Source organism: Callithrix jacchus, chromosome 15 (assembly GCF_049354715.1).
Source record: "Callithrix jacchus isolate 240 chromosome 15, calJac240_pri, whole genome shotgun sequence".
In the NCBI taxonomy this organism is placed as follows: Eukaryota; Metazoa; Chordata; class Mammalia; order Primates; family Cebidae; genus Callithrix; species Callithrix jacchus.
This window is the reverse complement of record NC_133516.1, coordinates 61,781,498-61,800,574: the sequence shown is the minus strand read 5'-3', so window position 1 is coordinate 61,800,574 and position 19,077 is coordinate 61,781,498. Positions and strand designations below refer to the sequence as shown.

Genomic DNA, 19,077 nt, shown 5'->3' with positions numbered 1-19,077 from the left:
TGCTTCCTCATGTACAAGTGAAGTGCCTTGACACACCCCACAGACCCAGATGTATCCTCATCTGAAGATGGGCGAGAGGGACAAAATAAAATCTCTCTGGCTATTGGATTAAGATCAGGGCACTGAAAGAGGATTTAAAACAATCACAGCTTGTTACACTTCAAAAAACGCATTATTCAAGATCAACACTATCTTTATGATGACACAACAAAAACCTTTAACTAAAAAGAAAAAAGTCTGAAAGTCCAGATACGGTGGCATTCAAAACCTTAAAGACAAAAGCCTTTTACACGAAAAGGCAGAGCTAGCTCACATATAATAGTAAGAGTCAAGGTTATAATAAACATCATTTTGTATGCCTATGGTACTTCACGTGGTGCAAATTTTCTAAACCTCAGCACTACTGACATTTTAGGCAGGATAACTCTTTGTTGTGGGGGGATGTCCTGGGCACCGCTGGGGGTTTGAGCGCATCCCTGGCCTCCCCTCACCAGATGCCAGTAGCACCACCAAGTTGTAAAACTCAAAAGAGTCTCCACATATTGCCAAATATTCTTTGAAGGAAAAAATTATCCCCAGTTAAGAACTAATGATGTAGCAATACAGTTCAGGTTCCCTTAGAATATCAAGGTTGTTTAAAGACCACAAAGAGGTTAGAACATTTATTTCATAGAAGACTATACATTGTCTTTGTGTGTGTGTGTATATATATATATATATATATATATAAATACACATATACTATGTAAAATATAACTATGTATAAAGTATATCTATAAAAGATGACTTAGAATGCCATAAAACATGAGCCAAAAACAAAATAAAAATCATATTTCTAGAAAGAGATGGAGGATTTTCAAGGTGTCAAGAAGAAAAGAGTCCGCTGTATCTTTAATATAAATACATGGCATCATTTCACCCCTAAGCCCTAAGGGAATATGCCATAAAAAATTCTATAAATGTAAAACCAACTCTAAAACCAGAAATCTCACAGAAAGCTGTCTGCAGAAGAGAATTCTCCAGTACATTTCTTAATGATTCTGTAATAATATTCTTCCTGGGCTTGCAAACAATCTGTGTTTCCTGCCCAAGAGCACGCTTAACACTGAACTATTCTCTATCCATTCTACAAATAGATAAATGACACTAAAAACTCATGAGGAAAGTACATAAACTTCAGGGAGGAAACCGACCATCAATGCTTAACCCCAACCTGGTTCTTCCTGTAGTCTTGCTGCGAGTGTCTCAGCACCCTGTAGCAGAGCCGGCAGATGTGTCTGAAAGGAGCGTGCCGCTGGTCCCCGAGCTCCTCTAGCCGAAGCATTGGGCCATCACCGCAGTCTGTGAATGGGGCTTGTAACAACTTGAAGATCTGTTTGTGAAAACAAAAAGCAAAAATGACCATCACTTCGGGCTCCAATGCTAACCCTCTGTCTGGAAGTAACGCAAGCTCAAGGGTAGCTGGATTACACCAGAAAGTTTCTCTCTTCAAACAAATCCATAACCTGGACACTGCATTCAGTCCATCAACTGAGATGGGGGACTTGATGACTTTAGTCCACCTGGATTTGACGGGTCCTCATACACCTAACAGCACAGTGTTTAGAGCAAAGCAGTTAAGAACAGAGAAAATGCAATCAGCAGGTTCTAGGTGGAAACACGTACCTTCACTACTTACTAGCAGCACAATCACACTCAAAGTAAACCTCCACTTTCTTACCAGCAAAATGGAAAGAACAATATGTATATCACAAAGGTGTAGTCAGGATGAAAGTGGGTAATTTTAAGTCACACTAGTGCCAGCACAGGTAATCAATGAAGAATCCTGCCAGTGAATCAGTTATTTTTGCCTCTCAGGAATCACTACTGTACAAATGAGCATGGGCATTAAGCCAAAGGTCTAAAATGAGAATCATCACATGAAACAACAGCTGGACATTTACTGTTGGACTGGAAATTCTTGTTGAAACATGATGGATTGTTAACAAATTCTGCCTATCATAGACCAACATGAAAAAACAATCTCAAATCCCATGATCCATGGAGAACAGTGGGACTTATAACTAATATGTTTCTCTTTTAGCTTTGGTGGTGAGGAATTCCCATGGCAAGCTTGTGGGCTAACCTCCAGCTGGGTTACAGAAAGACATGGTGTGCATCTCTGTGCATTTAATCTACTCTGGATTTGTCACTTTACTGCCTCTAATTTGTCTGTATTCTTGTTTATTTACATTTACATGTAACAATATCATCTACGTATTTCCTGTCAACCACTACTCATCCTTTAAGGAAAGATTTTGTGGTGACTTACAGGACGCTCTATAAGAGCCTATACAGGCCTTCTGAGTTTATAGAATATGCCAAATCTCCCAAATGTTGAAATAACCTTAAGGTCACATTGCACTTTACATTTTTTTGAGAAAAATAAAGTTGTCAACTGAATGTTTCTTGAGGTTCCTAACAGGTAAACTCTCATATGATTGATATCCAATGGTAAAAGTACAGTAAAAATCAGTTGAACTGAGCTAACAAGCCATGAACAGACACTGAAGAATCCTAGATGCACATCACTAAGAGAAATCTGCCCCTCTGAAAAGGTACATACTGTATGATTGTAACCCTGTCACATTCTGTAAAGGGAAAATCATGGAGGCAGTAAAAACATTCATGGTTGTGAAGGGTTAGCAGGAAGGACAGGTGAATGGGGGAGCACAGATGATTTCAGGACAGTGAAACTATTCTGTATGATATTATAATGGTGGCTGAAAGGCATCACACATTTATCAAAACTGAAAGAAAATCAAACACCAAGAGAGAACCCTAATGTAAACTACAGACTTCAGGTGATAATGATGTATCAATGTTGATTCATCAAATTGTAACAAATGTCCCACTGTGATGTAGGATGTTGACAGTGGGGAGGCCAAGTATGTGAGGGGAAGAGGGGATATGGGAACTCTCTGGACTTTTTGCACAATCTTGCTGAGAACCAAAAACTGCTCTATAAAATAGTCTAATGAAAAATCAGTGCATCAAGCCTTCAAGGTGGGAATCACCAGCATCCCTCAATGATCCCACTGATTTATATTTTTCCTATTTATTTATTTATTTATTTTGAGACAGGTTCTGTCTCTGTTGCCCAGGCTAGAGAATGCAGTGGTGCGTTCTCAGCTGACCTCTACCTCCATCTCCTGGGCTCAAGTGGATCCTCCTGCTTCAGCTTCCCAAAGTACTGGAATCACAGGCATGAGTCACCGCTCCTGGCCATCCCATTAATTGCTCATAAAGCCAAATCCCTAGTATGCCACATATCACCAACCTGCTTGAGAATATTTTGTTCTCTCATCAGTTTCTGCCGTTCTCTGTTGGGCTTGGAGAAGACAACTTCAAGAACATCTTGACCAGAATTAGTTCCTCCAGTGACAAAGTAAACCAAGTCTTCCAGCAGCTTGGTTACAGACCTTAAGAGGAAAGAAGCTATTAGCAATAGATGTGCTCAGCATTCAGCAGGCTGGAGGCTTCACCTTGGAAGCCTTCTGGATAAATGAGCCAGTTACACCGGGACAGACCCACTCTCCAATTTCTTTAAAACTGACAACCAAGGCCAAGTACCAAAGAAAGTGAAAGAAAACACATCATTGAAAGGATGATCAAATTTTATCTCAGAGTAACCTCATCCCCTGACATTTAGTAATGTGGTTCTAGAGACCAACTTAGAGACAGAAAAAAAGAGGGAAGGGGACAGAGAGAGACAGAGAGAGGGAGAGAGGGAAAGCGGGAGAGATGGGGTGGAGTGAAGAAGGGAGGGAGGGATCTTTATACCTTCATTATTATTTTTGGAGATGGAGTCTTACTTTGTCACCCAGGACCAAGTGCAGTGGTATGATCTTGGCTCACTATAACCTCCACCTCCTGGGTTTAAACGATTCTTCTGCCTCAGCTTCCCGAGGTGTTGAGATTACAGGCACCCACCACCAAGCCTGGCTAATTTTTGTATTTTTAGTAGAGATGGGGTTTCACCACATTGGACAGCCTAGTCTCAAACTCCTGACCTCAAGTAATCTACCCAGCTCAGCCTCCAGAAGTAATGGGATTACAGGCGTGGGCCACCATGCCCAGTCTTCATAACTTTAGACTCAAAAAATGAATGCAAAAGTACTATTTCTCAAAAGTTACAAATTGAAGACACCCATAAATGCCAAGGCCTGCTACTCCATGTTCAGCTGTTCAGAGTCACCATGGATGTCAGAAACTCTCAGTAGGGGAGAATGGCTATGCTGGGCACATGGCAGTGCTCACCTCCTTTCATTCTGGGTGATGGTGCCCTTCTCCAGCTTCCCAGCAATGGAGCCCAGCACCTTGCTGGCATCATTGGCAAAGTCAAGGTCCCGAACTTCAGCAGGAGAAACTGGAACTATGGCAAACGCTTCCTTGTCCTCCTTCACAGGAGAGGTGCCAATCTGAAATTCAAGGTGGTCCTTGTGAAATAATCTCTTGGATGGGAAGAGTAAGACTTTAACCAAACACTACATTTACGAGACATTGGCTGATTCCAAGGTACTGGAGCTATCTTGCAGTTAAAATGACATAGAAAAAAAGTCCGGAAGGACGTACTCCAAATGGTTAACAGTTGTTATCTCTGGAAATTGGTATTATGGGAACCAGTGAGGCAGGAAAGGAGCACTACTCTCATTTTTAACTTCATTCGTTACAGGGAGCATGTAAGATTTTCATAATTAAAGATGTTTGTAAATACACAGTGAAAAAGCAAATATGGAAAATGGTAATTAATGAATCTAAATGAGGAGCATTATAAGGATAGACACTGTACCACTATTTCAACTTTCCTATAAATGTAAAAACGTTCAGTAAAGAAATTAAAAAACTCCAATAACCTTCCCCAATGCCACAACAAAATAAAAGTTAATGAGAGTATCCTTCCATTTTTTAAAAGAAAACCCCCATGTCTATATATTTATACTCTATAAGCCTAGAGACAGCGGGGAAGGAGCAGGGAGAGAAAGTAAAGGGGCTGAGAGAACATTCATGAAATAAAAGCATATACTGCAATAGAGAGAGAAATAAATACTAGAGATGGGGGAAATTGACTAGATACTTGTTTTTCCTCAAGTCACAAGCAAGCATTCCCTAGCCCAAATTATCCTTCAGATAGTCACGAAATGTGGCTGAAATCCATATAATTGTTCAACTGTTAGGGTAGAGGCCATGGAATAAAATCAAAAGTTCTAATTATTTCAAAAGCCCTGGGTTTGCCCACTCAGGTCCCTTGGAGAGAATTCTTTTGTCACATTCAAGTTCGGCCATGACCACACTCTCGCCAAAGCAACAAAACTCCATAGCTCTATACTCCCCGACCTGTCCTCAAAGCAGCCCTTTCATTAGGAAACACAAGACCAAAAAGAGACAAGCCGTCCCAGAACTTACTTTCAGCATCACGGGCTTTTCTTCCTCCTTGTCAATAGGAATATTTGTGCTGTGAACCCAGGTATTAGTACACAGGTGTCTGAGCCGAACATAAGAGTTCCTAACGGGGAAAAAAGAAGGGTTTTAAGGATGGAAATATTCAGGTTTACTCTGTAGCCTCTAGTCTAGAATATATTCTATCAAAATAGAAATAGCAAAGTGGTTTCTCACTGCATAGACTGGGCAATATACACTTCGGAGCAAATGGTTCAGGACCAAGCCACATTCTGATTCATTTACAATAGAAAATCATTCATAATGCCTCTAAGGTTACTGCTATATGCTATATTTCTAAGTATAAGATCATACTCCATGAATGAATGTCTCCGCATAAACGGAGCATGAGACGGAGCAACAAGAAGTGCTTACAGGGCATATATTAGTGATTATCACAATAAATAATAAAGCAATGATTGAAATTTTCATATGGATCAGTGAAACAATAAATGATATCATAAAATTTCTGGCAAAAAAAAATGAGTATTTACTAATCTCGTAGTAGGGAAAGCCTTTTGAATCATGTAACATGTCAGATTCCTAAATTTTAAAAGTAAAAGATAGCTAACTCTCATTACATAGTTTAAATTTTATATCATCTATATAGAAAAAAAAAAAGAACCATTATAAACAAAGTTAAAAGAAAAATCACCATAGGCTGGGAAAATCAAAGAGTAACATGTCACATTAAAAGGTTATTACTCTACACAAAGAGCTGTTACAAATCACTAACAAAAACATGAATATTGGAAGTGAAAATGGGACAAGGACACAAACTGGTAATAATGAAATACAAATGGCCAAGAAACATGGAAGTATAGATTCAGCCTCCTTAGTATAGGAGTTACACAAGTTAAAACAACATATCATTTTATCATATCATAGTCCAAAGATCTTAAAGACTGATAAAACCCAGTATCAACAAGGGCTTAGAGAAGTAAATCCTATGTATTGCTGATGACAGCGTAATCAAGTAAAACTCTGAAAAGAAGTCTAGCACTTTGTAGAACACATAAAATCTATCTATGCTTTCATCTACCAATCCTATTTTCACGTATTTTTCCCTAAATGGTGATGGCACAGTGCAAAATGAGGCAAACAGATGTTCAGCAAAGCATTATGTATAATAATACAAACTGTAAACAATCTGATGTCTCAATAATGGACTAGTTAATATAATAGGATACAATTCTAATATATTTTATTGTTGCAATGTAATATTAATGTATTACATATTAATACATACATAATATTGTATTAATACGGCATTACAGAATAGAACAGTCCAATAATGAACCAGTTAATACAGTATTAACTAGGTGATACTACAGGTATTTGAAGATGATTACAATTGACTACAGCATTTTTTTTTCCTTTGGAGACAGGGTCTCACTCTGTCACCCAGGCTGGAGTGCAGTGGCGCGACCTCAGCTCATCGCAACCTCTGCCTCCCAGACTTAGGTGATCCTCCCACCTCAGCCTTCCAAGTAACTGGGACTACAAGTGTGTGCCACCACGCCTGGCTAATTTTTTTTTTTTGCATTTTTTGTAGAGTCGGAGTTTTGCCATGCTGTCCAGCTGGTCTCAAACACCTGGACTCAATCAAGTGATCTGCCTGCTTGGGCCTCCCAAAGTGCTGGGATTACAGGTGAGAGCCAATTACGCCCAGCCTGATTACAACGATTATTTAAGATGATGACAATTGATAATCATGTGCTTGGAGATATATACAAAATATAGTATTTAGTTAAAAAATGTTCAAAATAGCTTATGATCCCATCATCTATAATAAATGATGCAATCATCTCCATGTGACCAGAGACTTGTCTAAAACTATATAAACCAAAATATTACCAGTAGTTGCCTCTAAATGATTGAAACACAACTAATACTTCACGAGAGGCCATATGTGAAATACATAAATGACAGTGACATTTCCACTAACCAGCATCATACTGAAGAGTCAGAATTGCCAAACAACCCTGTCTTAAACATTACAAATTTTGGGTTCTGCTGTGGGACTCACTGACTTATGGTAAGTTGCTTAAACTCTCTGAGCGTCAGTTTCTTCATCTACAAGAAAGGGTGATAGCAATACCTATGTCACTGGGTTTTTTGTGAAATACGAAATTATATAACACAAGTAGAGCACTAGCCTTATGCCTAGCATGCAGTCAGCACTCACTAAGTGTCAGCCGTTATTATTAATAGTGTTGATTCTGTTGTTAAGAGTAAGCTTTTTTCCCATTTGTAGTCCAGTTATTTCCCCTCAAAAAATACATTCTTAGGCAACAAGACTAAAAGTTAAATTTAATAAAATAAAGATTTCTGGTCTAACATCTCAATCCTTGTAAAAACTACACACACAGTGAATTTCAGGTATTTCATTTTCTAGAGTTTGTTTTCAATGGTTTATTCAATTGCCATTCAATTGCCTAGTTTCTTCTACTCCCTTCCTCTTTACCCAAACCAAGAGCTCTTCCAAGGTTCAGAGAAGGAGGAAGGGAGTAGAGGGAACTAGGAAAATTGAGCTACTTGGGCTTACGCTTCGGCTTGTTTACCTAAATATAGCACTTCCCATTCAACCAATGAGAACTTACCAGTGATGAGCCATTAAAAAAAGTCAGTTGCCATATTACACAGCCAGTTCAAACCTTTCACCAAATCCTTTATAAAAATCTAGAAGAAAAGGCAGTAATGATTTGGATTCCAAGAAACCTGGTCAGGCCACCTATACCAGGCCTGATTCTTTTGGGATAAGCAATTTTAAAATAATACCTTGGTACAAGGCTGTCGCCTCCGCGGAGGGTGGTGGGGTCTAGCTCAAAAATGGAGGAGATATCATTGCCTTCGGGCACAGAGACCAGGGAGTACACCATCTTTTCTTGGGCATTTCGCAACCTACTTCGAGAGGCGTCCTGATCAGGGTCTACCTGAGGAAGAAAAGTCTTCAAATCAAGAACTGTGCACACCAAACCCTTCACTCTCTATAATTATTCCACAATCCACAGGAACGGAGAAGAAAGGATCATGAATGTCAGCAGTTGGCAGGAAAAGGACCACAGTTACAGAGCAGTCCTAAAAGATGACAACTGGCCATGCAGCCAAGGATATTTAAGCTCTAACCTCTTCGTGTTGCAATAAAAGTGTTCCGACCAGGCACAGCGGCTCATGCCTGTAATCCCAGCACTTTGGTGGGTGGATCACTAGGTCAGGAGTTCAAGAACAGCCTGGCCAAGATGATGAAACCCCATCTCTAATAAAAATACAAAAAAGTCAGTTGGGTGCAGTGGCAGGCACCTGTAATCCCAGCTGCTCAGGAGGCTGAGGCAGGATTATCACCACTGCACTCCGGAGCTTGGGTGACAGAGTGAGACTCTGTCTCAAAACAAATGTTTTAACAATGTGGAGTTACCCTAATAGATGACTGTGGAAGCAGTGCTCTAGTCGATAAAAAACTCTACATAGGTACATCCATCCACAGGAGCTGGGGGAGAGGGAATTTTGGGAAAATTCATCCTGCAGATTTGGTTATGGGTAGTTGTATTCATCTATAGTGGTAATTGTCTACTGACAATATGATACAGCGACCCCCCAGGAGAAAAACTAAAACAAAATAAACCCGAATCCAAGTGTTTGAAGGCAGTAACCCCAATGCAGCCAAAAGAAATATGTGAGAAGTCAGCATTGCCCTGAAAAAGATGTCCATCATTAATTGAGAGGGCTGCTGATGACAAATCAGGGAAGATGGGCCTCTCCTGCGACATCAGGGATTTGGCTGAGAGCAAAGAAAATCTCTGACAGTGAAGGCTGAGGAACAATGACAAAAACTTTCCTGAGAAACTAGAAAAGCACATTCTAGGCTCCAAAGCCCATCTGCCTACAGAGACTCAAGGAGCCAGCTTAGACAAGGAGCTGGCTCAGAAAGGCTTGGCCAGCGTGCTCTCCGCCCAGCGACTCTACATTGGGTGATTTTCCACGTCTAACATCCTTGCAGGATGACAGCATCCACCTGCGTCTACTGGGGAAGCACATTTTCTTTATCACTACAGTCTGCTTTTCTTAGGCTGAAGCTCTGCCTCCTTTCCAGATGGGGAGGAAGAAGACTTCACCAGGAAGACAAAGGAATCAAGAAACAGAAATCAAATCAAAGGCAAAGGACAGCGCCCAGGAGACTCTAACACAACGGAGCCTGAAATGCAGGGCACAGGGTGAAAGCCTGTCAGTTCAGCTGCAGCCCCCAACCTGTGTGTGTGTTTTTAAAAAAGGTTCTTTTAATACCCAAAACCTGTATCTCCTCCCTTTCTCACACTTTCTCCTGCAATCACTTGTCCTTTTACCTGAATCAACCCCAGACCCTTATTCTATCTACGCTAAAGGAAGAATTACCTGGAGAGCAACAGAGCACCTCTACAACCTCAGTTCAGGAGTAAGAACTTTGAGCAACACGTGTTCTCTCCTAACCACCTGGCAAAGCACTCCACGTGCTGCTTTCAAAATAAACTCTGACCCGGATATGGTTTGAGACACAGGGCTCAGCTACAGGCTGGCAGTTAAGTTTCAGAGACCTGTGGGAGTCGAGAGGAAAATCACAATTGCATTACGCCGACTACATCTGGAAACGTGACCGAGAGGCAGCGTCCCGACATCCTTTCAGTGTGCAGTCAGCGCTTGCCACCTAGTGGGAAGAAAGGCACATGTGCAGAAGCCTGGCAAAGGAGCAGGAGCCTCTGGTGGTCCTTTTTCTCCCTCTGGCACCAAGCAAGTGGCTTCAGGGTCCTGAATTTAGAAGGACAAGCACAACAAAGCCAAGTGAGGTCCAAGGCATAAACCACAGGCACTGAAGCTGTTCTTAGGGAAACCAACCAACGATCAGCATAGAATGAGGTGCCTCCTCTCCCAGACTCAAACAGCCCAAGGTTTTCCACCCACATTTCTAAACCAAGAAAAGTATAGGGGGTGGGGTCCTCCCTCTACTAACACCTTGCCACAGAGGCAGATCTGTGCTGTTGTCCGTGTGGGTGCCGGGTAAGCCCCCTTTTCCAAACACCCCTCCTCCGCATGCAGCCCACCCCCAATCAACATCAAAGTAGCCAGAGCGAAGCAGTATACAACTGCACCCAACACCGCTGGCACATCCGCCTCTCTGACACAAAGAAGCAGGAAAACATCAAAAAACCACTGAACTCTGAAGGAGCATGAGATGTGGGCTAAATCAGGACTACTCTCAATGGCTGCTTCCTCCCCTGTACCAGGAAGGTCCTAAAACCCACTCCTTTTACGTACTGCTGTGCAGCCCAGACAACCTGGTGGATGCAAAAAATGCTAATGATCTTGGAGAACTTGAAAAATGCCACTTGTACAGATGAAGGAATTGAGGCTCATAGAGGAAAAGTGACTTGTCCAAGGTCACACAGCTCATAAATGGCACAGCTGGTATTTAAACTACGCTCTTCCTCCTGCACTGTAAATCCAAGTCTTCCCTCCTGTATCAGGAGGCCGAGAGCAGCCCTCTACCAGCCAGAGCACAAGGTTCACTTGGACATCAGTGCTCACTGAAAGGAGCCGCGGCTTGCCTCATCTCAGAGGTAAGACTTCCAAGTCACCAGACGGCAGCATGGAGACCAGTGGATATCAGCCACACAGAGCAGCTCCTTCCCTTGAAATAAAGAAGGTGCAAGGACAAGAACTCTCTTAGGAAACTCAATGCCCATGCCAGCCCGAGTGTTCAAACAATAACTACATGAACATGACATAGAGAAGTTTTACAACAGAGTTCCTTGTGGACTGACAGAGTTAAACTACGTCAGTGTTTTCGAAGCCATATTAACTGTGGAAACAAAGCTTCCTAAATGAACTCTGGAAATAGGGGTGACAAGGTTGAAGAGAAGTTAGGTAAGCCTTGAGTACCCCAGTAAGGAGCAGAAAGGGGAGGAGAAGCTCCCCAGCAAGTCCACAAACCCACAGCAGGAAGGCCTCAGCTAGAGTGCCTTTCAAAGCCAACATTTCACCAAGATATAACTAGAAGGATAGGCATGACAGCAGAATTCACACTTTCCAAGGACAATTACAATTTGAATTCCCTCCATCCAATTCCCTTCATTAAGGTGCCTTAAGAAAATCTCTCCATTTTTTTTTCAAAATCTTGCCAAAAAAAAAAAAGAAATACCCTCAAAACCACCTTCCAAGCCCACTACTGAGATCATCATGTAGACACACACGTCAAACCAAGAAGCATCTTTTTTTTTTAAATCCTAGACCAGAATCAAGTACTCCACAAGAAAACTGTTACACTTATACCCCTAATCTCCACACAACACAACCACTGCCTTCTTCAACCCGTAAATGTGGACACCCGAAGCCCAAAGTGTCTACCTGTCAGTGTTACTTGGCGATATGGTCTCTAGAGAAAGATCCATTTGCACTTAAAATTCCAAACCACATTCTACACTAAGGCCTATTTCTGACTTTGCAGAAATCAAGTACGGGTCGTTAGACAGCTGAGCGTCTAATCACATGCCAAGGGCACCATGCTTCTTCATGTGTTACCGCCATAGCCTCAGTAACACTATCCACTTCACACAGTTATTCCCTGAAAAACCTCTGTGAGTCATGGACTGAGGTCAGTAGCAATAAGAAAATTGGTTTTAAAAGGCCATTTTCTGTATGGGCCATCACTGTCTCCAACCCTAGGAATCCTCCAAGTGATGCCATGAACTTCTCCAGTTTGGAAGCAGAGACCTCGTTACTACACACAGAAATACCATCATGAACAACAGTCCCTGGACCAATCAACACACAAAGGACTACGATCCCTCTCAAGGGAAGCACAGAAAATGATCCTGTTTTAAGGGAGCCTAACGCTTCTCCTTCCCCAGCACTCAGTGACCACAGTGACGGTGTCTTAAATGGAGCTCCAGATCATTTGGCCGCACCCTACCGGATGAAGACAAGAAGGCTCTTGTCCATACTTACTGAAGGCTGAAACTCCAGGCATTCTTCCTCAAAGTCAGGGTCTACCTGATGAAAAAGAATCATTAGGAAATTAAAACATCCATTGCTTTCTTAAGGACTGGGCCCCACTTGCAGGAGACTTCAAGGGCTGCAAACATCCTTGAACAGCTAAGAACTTGTCCGTCCCCTCTGTTCACAAGACCAGCATGCCACGGCAATGACACAGGTCACACAGGTACAGCACATATGGAACATCTACCAGTCACCAAGAGACGGCTCTCAAGTGTAGACAGAGAAAGACAATGGATTCACTGGCAAAGCAATAGTTAAAAGCCTGAGATGAATAAAAGATCAGTACACAGTCACTGATAATCCTGCTTACTTTTAGCTAAAAATAAAAAATTTAAGCCTCCAGCAAGAGCTACATTAGCTTCAAAACATAATAGATAATGTCACCACTGTTAGTCTTCCACAAACCACGTAAATCAACATCTCTCACAGCTAATTAGCTGGGTCCATAATTCTCTATGGTTTTATCTGAAATTTGAACTTAGACTTCTTGATTTTCAGTTCTTAAATATATCACAATCATCAGCTCATGTATTAGGCACCGTGAGGGGCTGAGAACACTCAGAGCCAGCCTTCCTCAAGTCAGGCACAGGAGCAGTGCTGACACCCACCATCACCTTCGACATCTCTCAGCGGTCTCATGGGTGGTCCCAGACAACCGTGGGGGTCTTTTGATGCACGACTAGAATCTGATAGAAATATGCATCGTACATCTCCCAACAGATCGAAGTAAAACTCAACATCAGTCACACAGTAATGGCTCCTTCACCTGATACAAAATTAAAAGGTAAATTCCTCTTGTCTTTCAGCATTGAGACTTTTGTCTCCTCAAAAACTCTTCACAGACTTTTTTTTTTTTTTGAGATGAAGTCTCATACTGTCACCCAAGCTAGAGTGCAGTGGTGCGATCTCAGCTCAATGAACCTCCTCCGCCTCCCATGTTTAAGCAATTCTCCTCCTTCAGCCTCCCAGGTAGCTGGGACTACAGGCGCACACCACCACACCCGGCTAATTTTTGTAGATAGAGGGTTTCACCATTTTGGCCAGGCTGATCTCAAACTCCTCAGCCTCCCAAAGTTATGGAATTATAGCTATGAGGCACTGTGCCTGGCCCCTTCACAGACATTTAAGGTAAAGTTAATTTCTGTGATTTTTGACGTCCCTACAAGTAAAAGATAGGCTGCTGTCTATTGCACTAATGCTCTGAGTAGTCAAATTTCTTTATACAATTGTCTAATTCCTTATACATCTTAGTGCTTCTGTCGCTACATACCCTGTTTCTGCTGCAGCCTCAGTCACTCATGCTGGGTGTGGGGCTGGGAGACAAAACGTGGGGAGGGCAGCATGTAAGAGCAAAATGGAAAATAATACTGAAAACCTACATTGGCATTACCTTCTAACTTATTTTCTCCCCACATGTTGATCAACACCCCTGTCACGTACTAAAATGTGGTAATCATTTTTGACTCTTCTAGAAAAATGAAGCAAAAGAAAACAGAAAAACAGGAGGAAAAGCAAGGTGACTGAGTGTATTTCCTTAAGCCTTTAGTGCACGATGGCTATACAAGGGAATGAGAAAAGGTGGTGAGGCACGTCAGACTTGAAAGAGAAAACCACAGGGGCTGCTACTTACCTCTGCTGCCAAGTAATGCCCTGTGGCCAGGTGCTTGAAACGGAAAAGGCTGTTCCAATACCCTGCTCCACCCCGACACGGGTCATGTTGGACCACCTGCAAGAAGAATGAACAGGAGTTAATGAAACATCAACGTACACTAGGAAGATGTTGAACAGGAGGCATCACATGTCAAGTTCAGGAGTGATATTTATGAGCTGGAAAAAAAATCAGCAACATCAACAAACCCATTGCCAGTATCACATGTAATATCCAAACTCAAAAGTAAACAACGTCTCTCCAAAGAAGGAATTGAGTCTCCTGGTTAACATGCAATGGTTGGGATAAAAACTTCAATGGTTTTCAGGTTATTTGCCTCAGCCATAATGAAGTAGCAGATTCTTAAACTTATCTACAAAAAGCACAGCCAATAAAAAAAAAAAACTTACCTACAAAAAGCACAGCCAACTTCATGGAGAACTGTCAAAGCAACCTATACACATACTCATGTGTTGGAACACACACACATACACACACACACACACACGCCTGTGCTCTAAAATGTGAAACTCAGTGCCTGGGCCAATGTTATCAGAAAAATAAATGTCACATCAGCTTCTGGCAAAGATAGAGTTAACTAGCACTGGTAATTGATGCCATAAAGAATCAGACACTGCAGAGAATAGAAGAAACTGCCATAGACAACTAGAAAACTCTATAAAATATCCCAAACAACTGTGTTCACATGTTGGACAACTGGTGGTACACAATGGTGATCTCTGAGAACAGGGAAATTGACAAGGCCAGCTCAGCCATTGCTCTGATTTTGTTTTTCTATTTTTGTTTTTTTTTTTTTGAGATGGAATCTCACTCTGTCACTCAGGCTGGAGTGCAGTGGCACAATCTCAGCTCACTGCAACCTCCACCTCTGGAGTTCAAGCAATTCTCTGCCTCAGCCTCCCGAGCAGCTGGGAGTATAGGTGTGCACCACCACACCTGGCTAATCTTTGTATTTTTAGTAGAGACGAGGTTTCACCATTGTGGCCAGGCTGGTCTTGAGCTCCTGACCTCATGATCCACCCACTTTGGCCTTTCAAAGTGTTGGGATTACAGGCATGAGCCACCATGCCCGGCCTGCTCCGATTTTCTACCCAGGGAGTTCTCTTTGGATGGCAGCACGGAAAGGAAGAATCCAAGCTGGGGGCACTAAGCTCATGGAGTTACGGAGACAGATCAAAGTTCAGGGAGACCGAGGCAGCTAGAATTTGTGGGGATGGACTACTAATGCATATAGAGCTACTCTGCACAGGAGCCTCCTTTGAGTTTCTGGCTGAACATCAGACTGCCCATGTATAAGGCAAGACCCTGTGCAGCCAAATTAAGAAAAACAAGGAGTCTGAAAGCTCAACATTCCCAGAGCTCACACAGGGCTGGGAGCGGTCCTGATTCTGAAAAGCCAAAGCAGAGAAACCATGTGGAATACCCTGTGCATTAGTAGACATATCAAAGTGGTCCCATCTTGGAAGTGGGGGCTAATCTAGCCCAAAAATTAAGGCTACACAATACCTGACTGAATAAACCTTGAAAATAAGTCTCCCAAGGACCAAAGCGATCCACAAGTCTCTTCAGTGTCTAACAAAAGAAAATTCAGTCCTCTTTAAAGGAGCAAGACTCCAAATACTCAACAAACTTATATTACAATGCTCAGTAAATAAAGGACTAGACAAAGAATCAGAAAAATGTGACCCATGAACTCAAGATCTGTCAGACAGTATCAAATAATCCAGCATATGTCTGTGTGGATTGGTGAGGGCAGGAGAAATATTTCACTCATAAATATAATGACTCAAAGTTTTCCCATTTTGATATATACCCATAGTTTCAAGAAACTCATTGAACTCTAGCAGAGTAAACAGACAGACATAGACAGACACCCACACACACCTAGGTATATCATAATCAGATTAAGGTAAACCAGAAATAAAAAAGGTAAGTTTTTACAGCTGCTGAGATGAGGGGAGGCTGCATGGTAGACACACTATAAATGGGGAATACGTTTTTTTTTAACCCATTAGATAATCACAAACAATGCAAGCCAAAAGACAATGGATCAAAATCTTCAAAAAAAGTAAATTCTATCTACCTAGAATTCTATATCCAACAAAAAATCCTTCAAAATGAAGGCTACATGGAGAAACTGGGACCCTGACACACTGCTGGTGAGACTATAAAACGGTGCAGCCACTGTGAAAGGCAGTCTGGCAGTTCCTCAAAAGGTCAAAAATTAGAATTAGTACATGACCCACAAGTCTGCTCCCAGGAGACTTGAGAACATACATCCACACAGAAAACTGTATATGAATATTTGACAGTATTATTCACAGGAGTCAAAATGTGAAAACAATCCAAATGCTATTAAATGATAAAGGAATAAATAAAATATGGCACATCCATACAATGGAATATTATTTGGCAATAAAAATGAAGTACTGATACACGTGGCAATATGAATACACTTTGAACATGTTATCTGGTCTAAATGTGTACGTCCTCTCATAACTCACAGGTTGAAACCTACCCCCTAAGGTTATAGTATTAGAGATCATTAACATCATACTTCACCTTTGGGAGGTGATTAGGTCTCAGGGCAAGCCTTTATGGATAAGAACAGCTCCCTTATAAAAGACACCCCAGAAAGTCCCCTCTTTGTGCCATGTGAGGACACAGCAGATGAACCAGGAAGAATACCGTCACCAGACACTCTGCCAGTGCCTTGATCCTAGATTTCCAGCCTCCAGAACTATATGAAATATATATTTCTCATATTTATAAGCCTCCCAGTTTATGATATTTTATTATAGCAGCCCAAATTGGACTAAGATGTCATCCTAGGTGAAAGAAGTCACATATAAAGGACCAAATTATGGTAGGATTCTGTTTATATGAAACATGCAGCACTGACAAATCTATAGAGATAGGAAGTACATTAGCTACCAACGGTGGTAGAATGGGTGGATATTGAAGGGGAAATAGGGAGTGACTGCTAATGAGCATAGGATTTATTTGGGGGTGATGAATAAGCTACAGACATAGAAAGTAAACCCTGGCTCATTACTACAAATGTAAAATACATGGTGTTGTCTTTTTTATTTTGAGGGGCACTTAACTTTCCAGAATCCGTTTCAAAAAATGAGAGAAAGAAATAGCCAACATCTTCCTAAGAAATGCAGGAAGAAAAACTAGCAAGAAACAACAACCTTTGAGGAATTCTATCTTCTTGAAGTTGCACACTGATTATATTACTCCCTTCCTCAAACAATTTTCTATATTTCTCCCCAGCCCTCAAATTAAATACCAACTCCCTACAGCGTGGATATATGGCCCTTCAGGCTCTGCTCTCCAAAGCAGTTTCTGTTTAATTTTCCATGCGTATCCCATGCCCTCCACCAAACAATTACTGAGTTTTATCCCACTCTGCCTCATGTTTCCACATCCTACACCATTCTCTTAGGTGAAGTAACCTACTCCGTTCATCTTTTCCTTCTGAAATATAGATTATCCTGTAGGTACCAGATCAGATGCTATCTCCTTCAGGAAGTCTTCCCTAATTTTTCACCCAACCAGAAATTCACCCTCTCTCACTTAAATCTCCAGGGCACGTGGAATATGCCTCTTATCACCTTCGCCATCCCCTGTGTGTTCCAGTTATCTGGGTACATATCTTCTCATTCTGCCCCATCACTAATGTGGCATCACCTATGTATCATGTTGGGTAGACACTGGATTAAATATTGCTGTGACAGAGGGAGAGAAATGAGCAAGGGAAAGAAAACAATAAAAGAGATTAGATGGCTCAGAGAAAGATATTTCTAATTTCATTTTTGAATTTGCTCCAAAGTACATATTTTCTCCCTCTGCACAAATATCCAGCACCATAATATGTCATGATGCGCTTACTTCATTAAGCCATCCCCAATCCATTTTTGGAACAGGGTGGGTCTAAGTACCTGTTTGTGACTTATATATGTACACATATGTATTCTGTGTATGACCACGTGTATGTGTGTGTATACGTACATACATATATATATATATATATTTGTAGAATTTATATAGAGAAAGCCTATATATAGGTTTATATTTTATAAACCCATGAGCCCTTTCTCCACCACACTCTCACCTCCACCTCCCAGAGGGCTTTTGAACTAGTGGCAGATGTGGCCGACTGCCGGCCTGTGGTTCTCAGGAAGACATGCTGCTTCTTCCTGTGTTCGTCACAGGTGAGAAATTTCTCCTGTTCAGCATGGAACAGCCTCACCACGTCACCCTGAAAGTCAACACAAGAAAGAATTAAGGAAAAAAGAATTTTAAAAGATAATTAGATTGATGCCCCCAAGAAGGGCCAAGTAATGCTCAGCCTATAAAGCACCAAACTCACCCCCTTTAATATGTCATCTTTGTTATCACTCCATTTCATGAAAAGGACTATTTTCCAGCTTGTATTGCAGTTGACGGAATTGACCTGAAAAACAGATTAATTTTTTCATGCACCCCTCACAACAACTATGTCGTCCTGCCCCCAAATTTCTCACTTCAGCCTAGGAAGCAAGGTTGTACTTGCTAAAAACTCTGAAGATTGACACTACTAAAATCACAGCACCTGCAAATTCAACTGGCCTGTTGGCAGAGTTTGGTAATAAATGGCTCATTTGCATCCATCACTATGCACACTCCAACCATGACTAATGGAACCAACCCTTCTGCCTTTCTGGAATGATATTTTCCTTTTCCTCCAAGTCTCTTGTTCTGTAGCCAGAAAGTAAAGGCCTGATGAAAAAAAGTACTTATAAAATGGAATGAGCTATAAAAGGAAAAAATGAGTCCAGTGTATATGTTGTAAACTGTTAATGATCATTGTTAACAACGCAGCCATTGTTTGTGCACTAAATCTATGCCAGGAA

At 41.5% G+C, this 19,077-nt stretch overlaps 1 protein-coding gene across 1 annotated transcript in view; it reads right to left on the bottom strand.

Annotated features, from left to right (window-relative positions):
• The window catches only part of ITPR1 (inositol 1,4,5-trisphosphate receptor type 1), a 354,215-nt gene that overhangs the window by 185,607 nt on the left and 149,531 nt on the right, over positions 1–19,077 (bottom strand). Inside the window, exons 9-17 of the mRNA XM_054245889.2 lie at positions 18,555–18,638; positions 18,297–18,443; positions 14,138–14,233; positions 12,457–12,501; positions 8,260–8,414; positions 5,446–5,545; positions 4,300–4,460; positions 3,320–3,461; positions 1,214–1,372 (exon numbers count right to left, since the gene is read on the bottom strand). Of these exons, the coding sequence (XP_054101864.2) occupies positions 1,214–1,372; positions 3,320–3,461; positions 4,300–4,460; positions 5,446–5,545; positions 8,260–8,414; positions 12,457–12,501; positions 14,138–14,233; positions 18,297–18,443; positions 18,555–18,638 (1,089 nt within the window). The remainder of the gene's footprint in view (positions 1–1,213; positions 1,373–3,319; positions 3,462–4,299; positions 4,461–5,445; positions 5,546–8,259; positions 8,415–12,456; positions 12,502–14,137; positions 14,234–18,296; positions 18,444–18,554; positions 18,639–19,077) is intronic.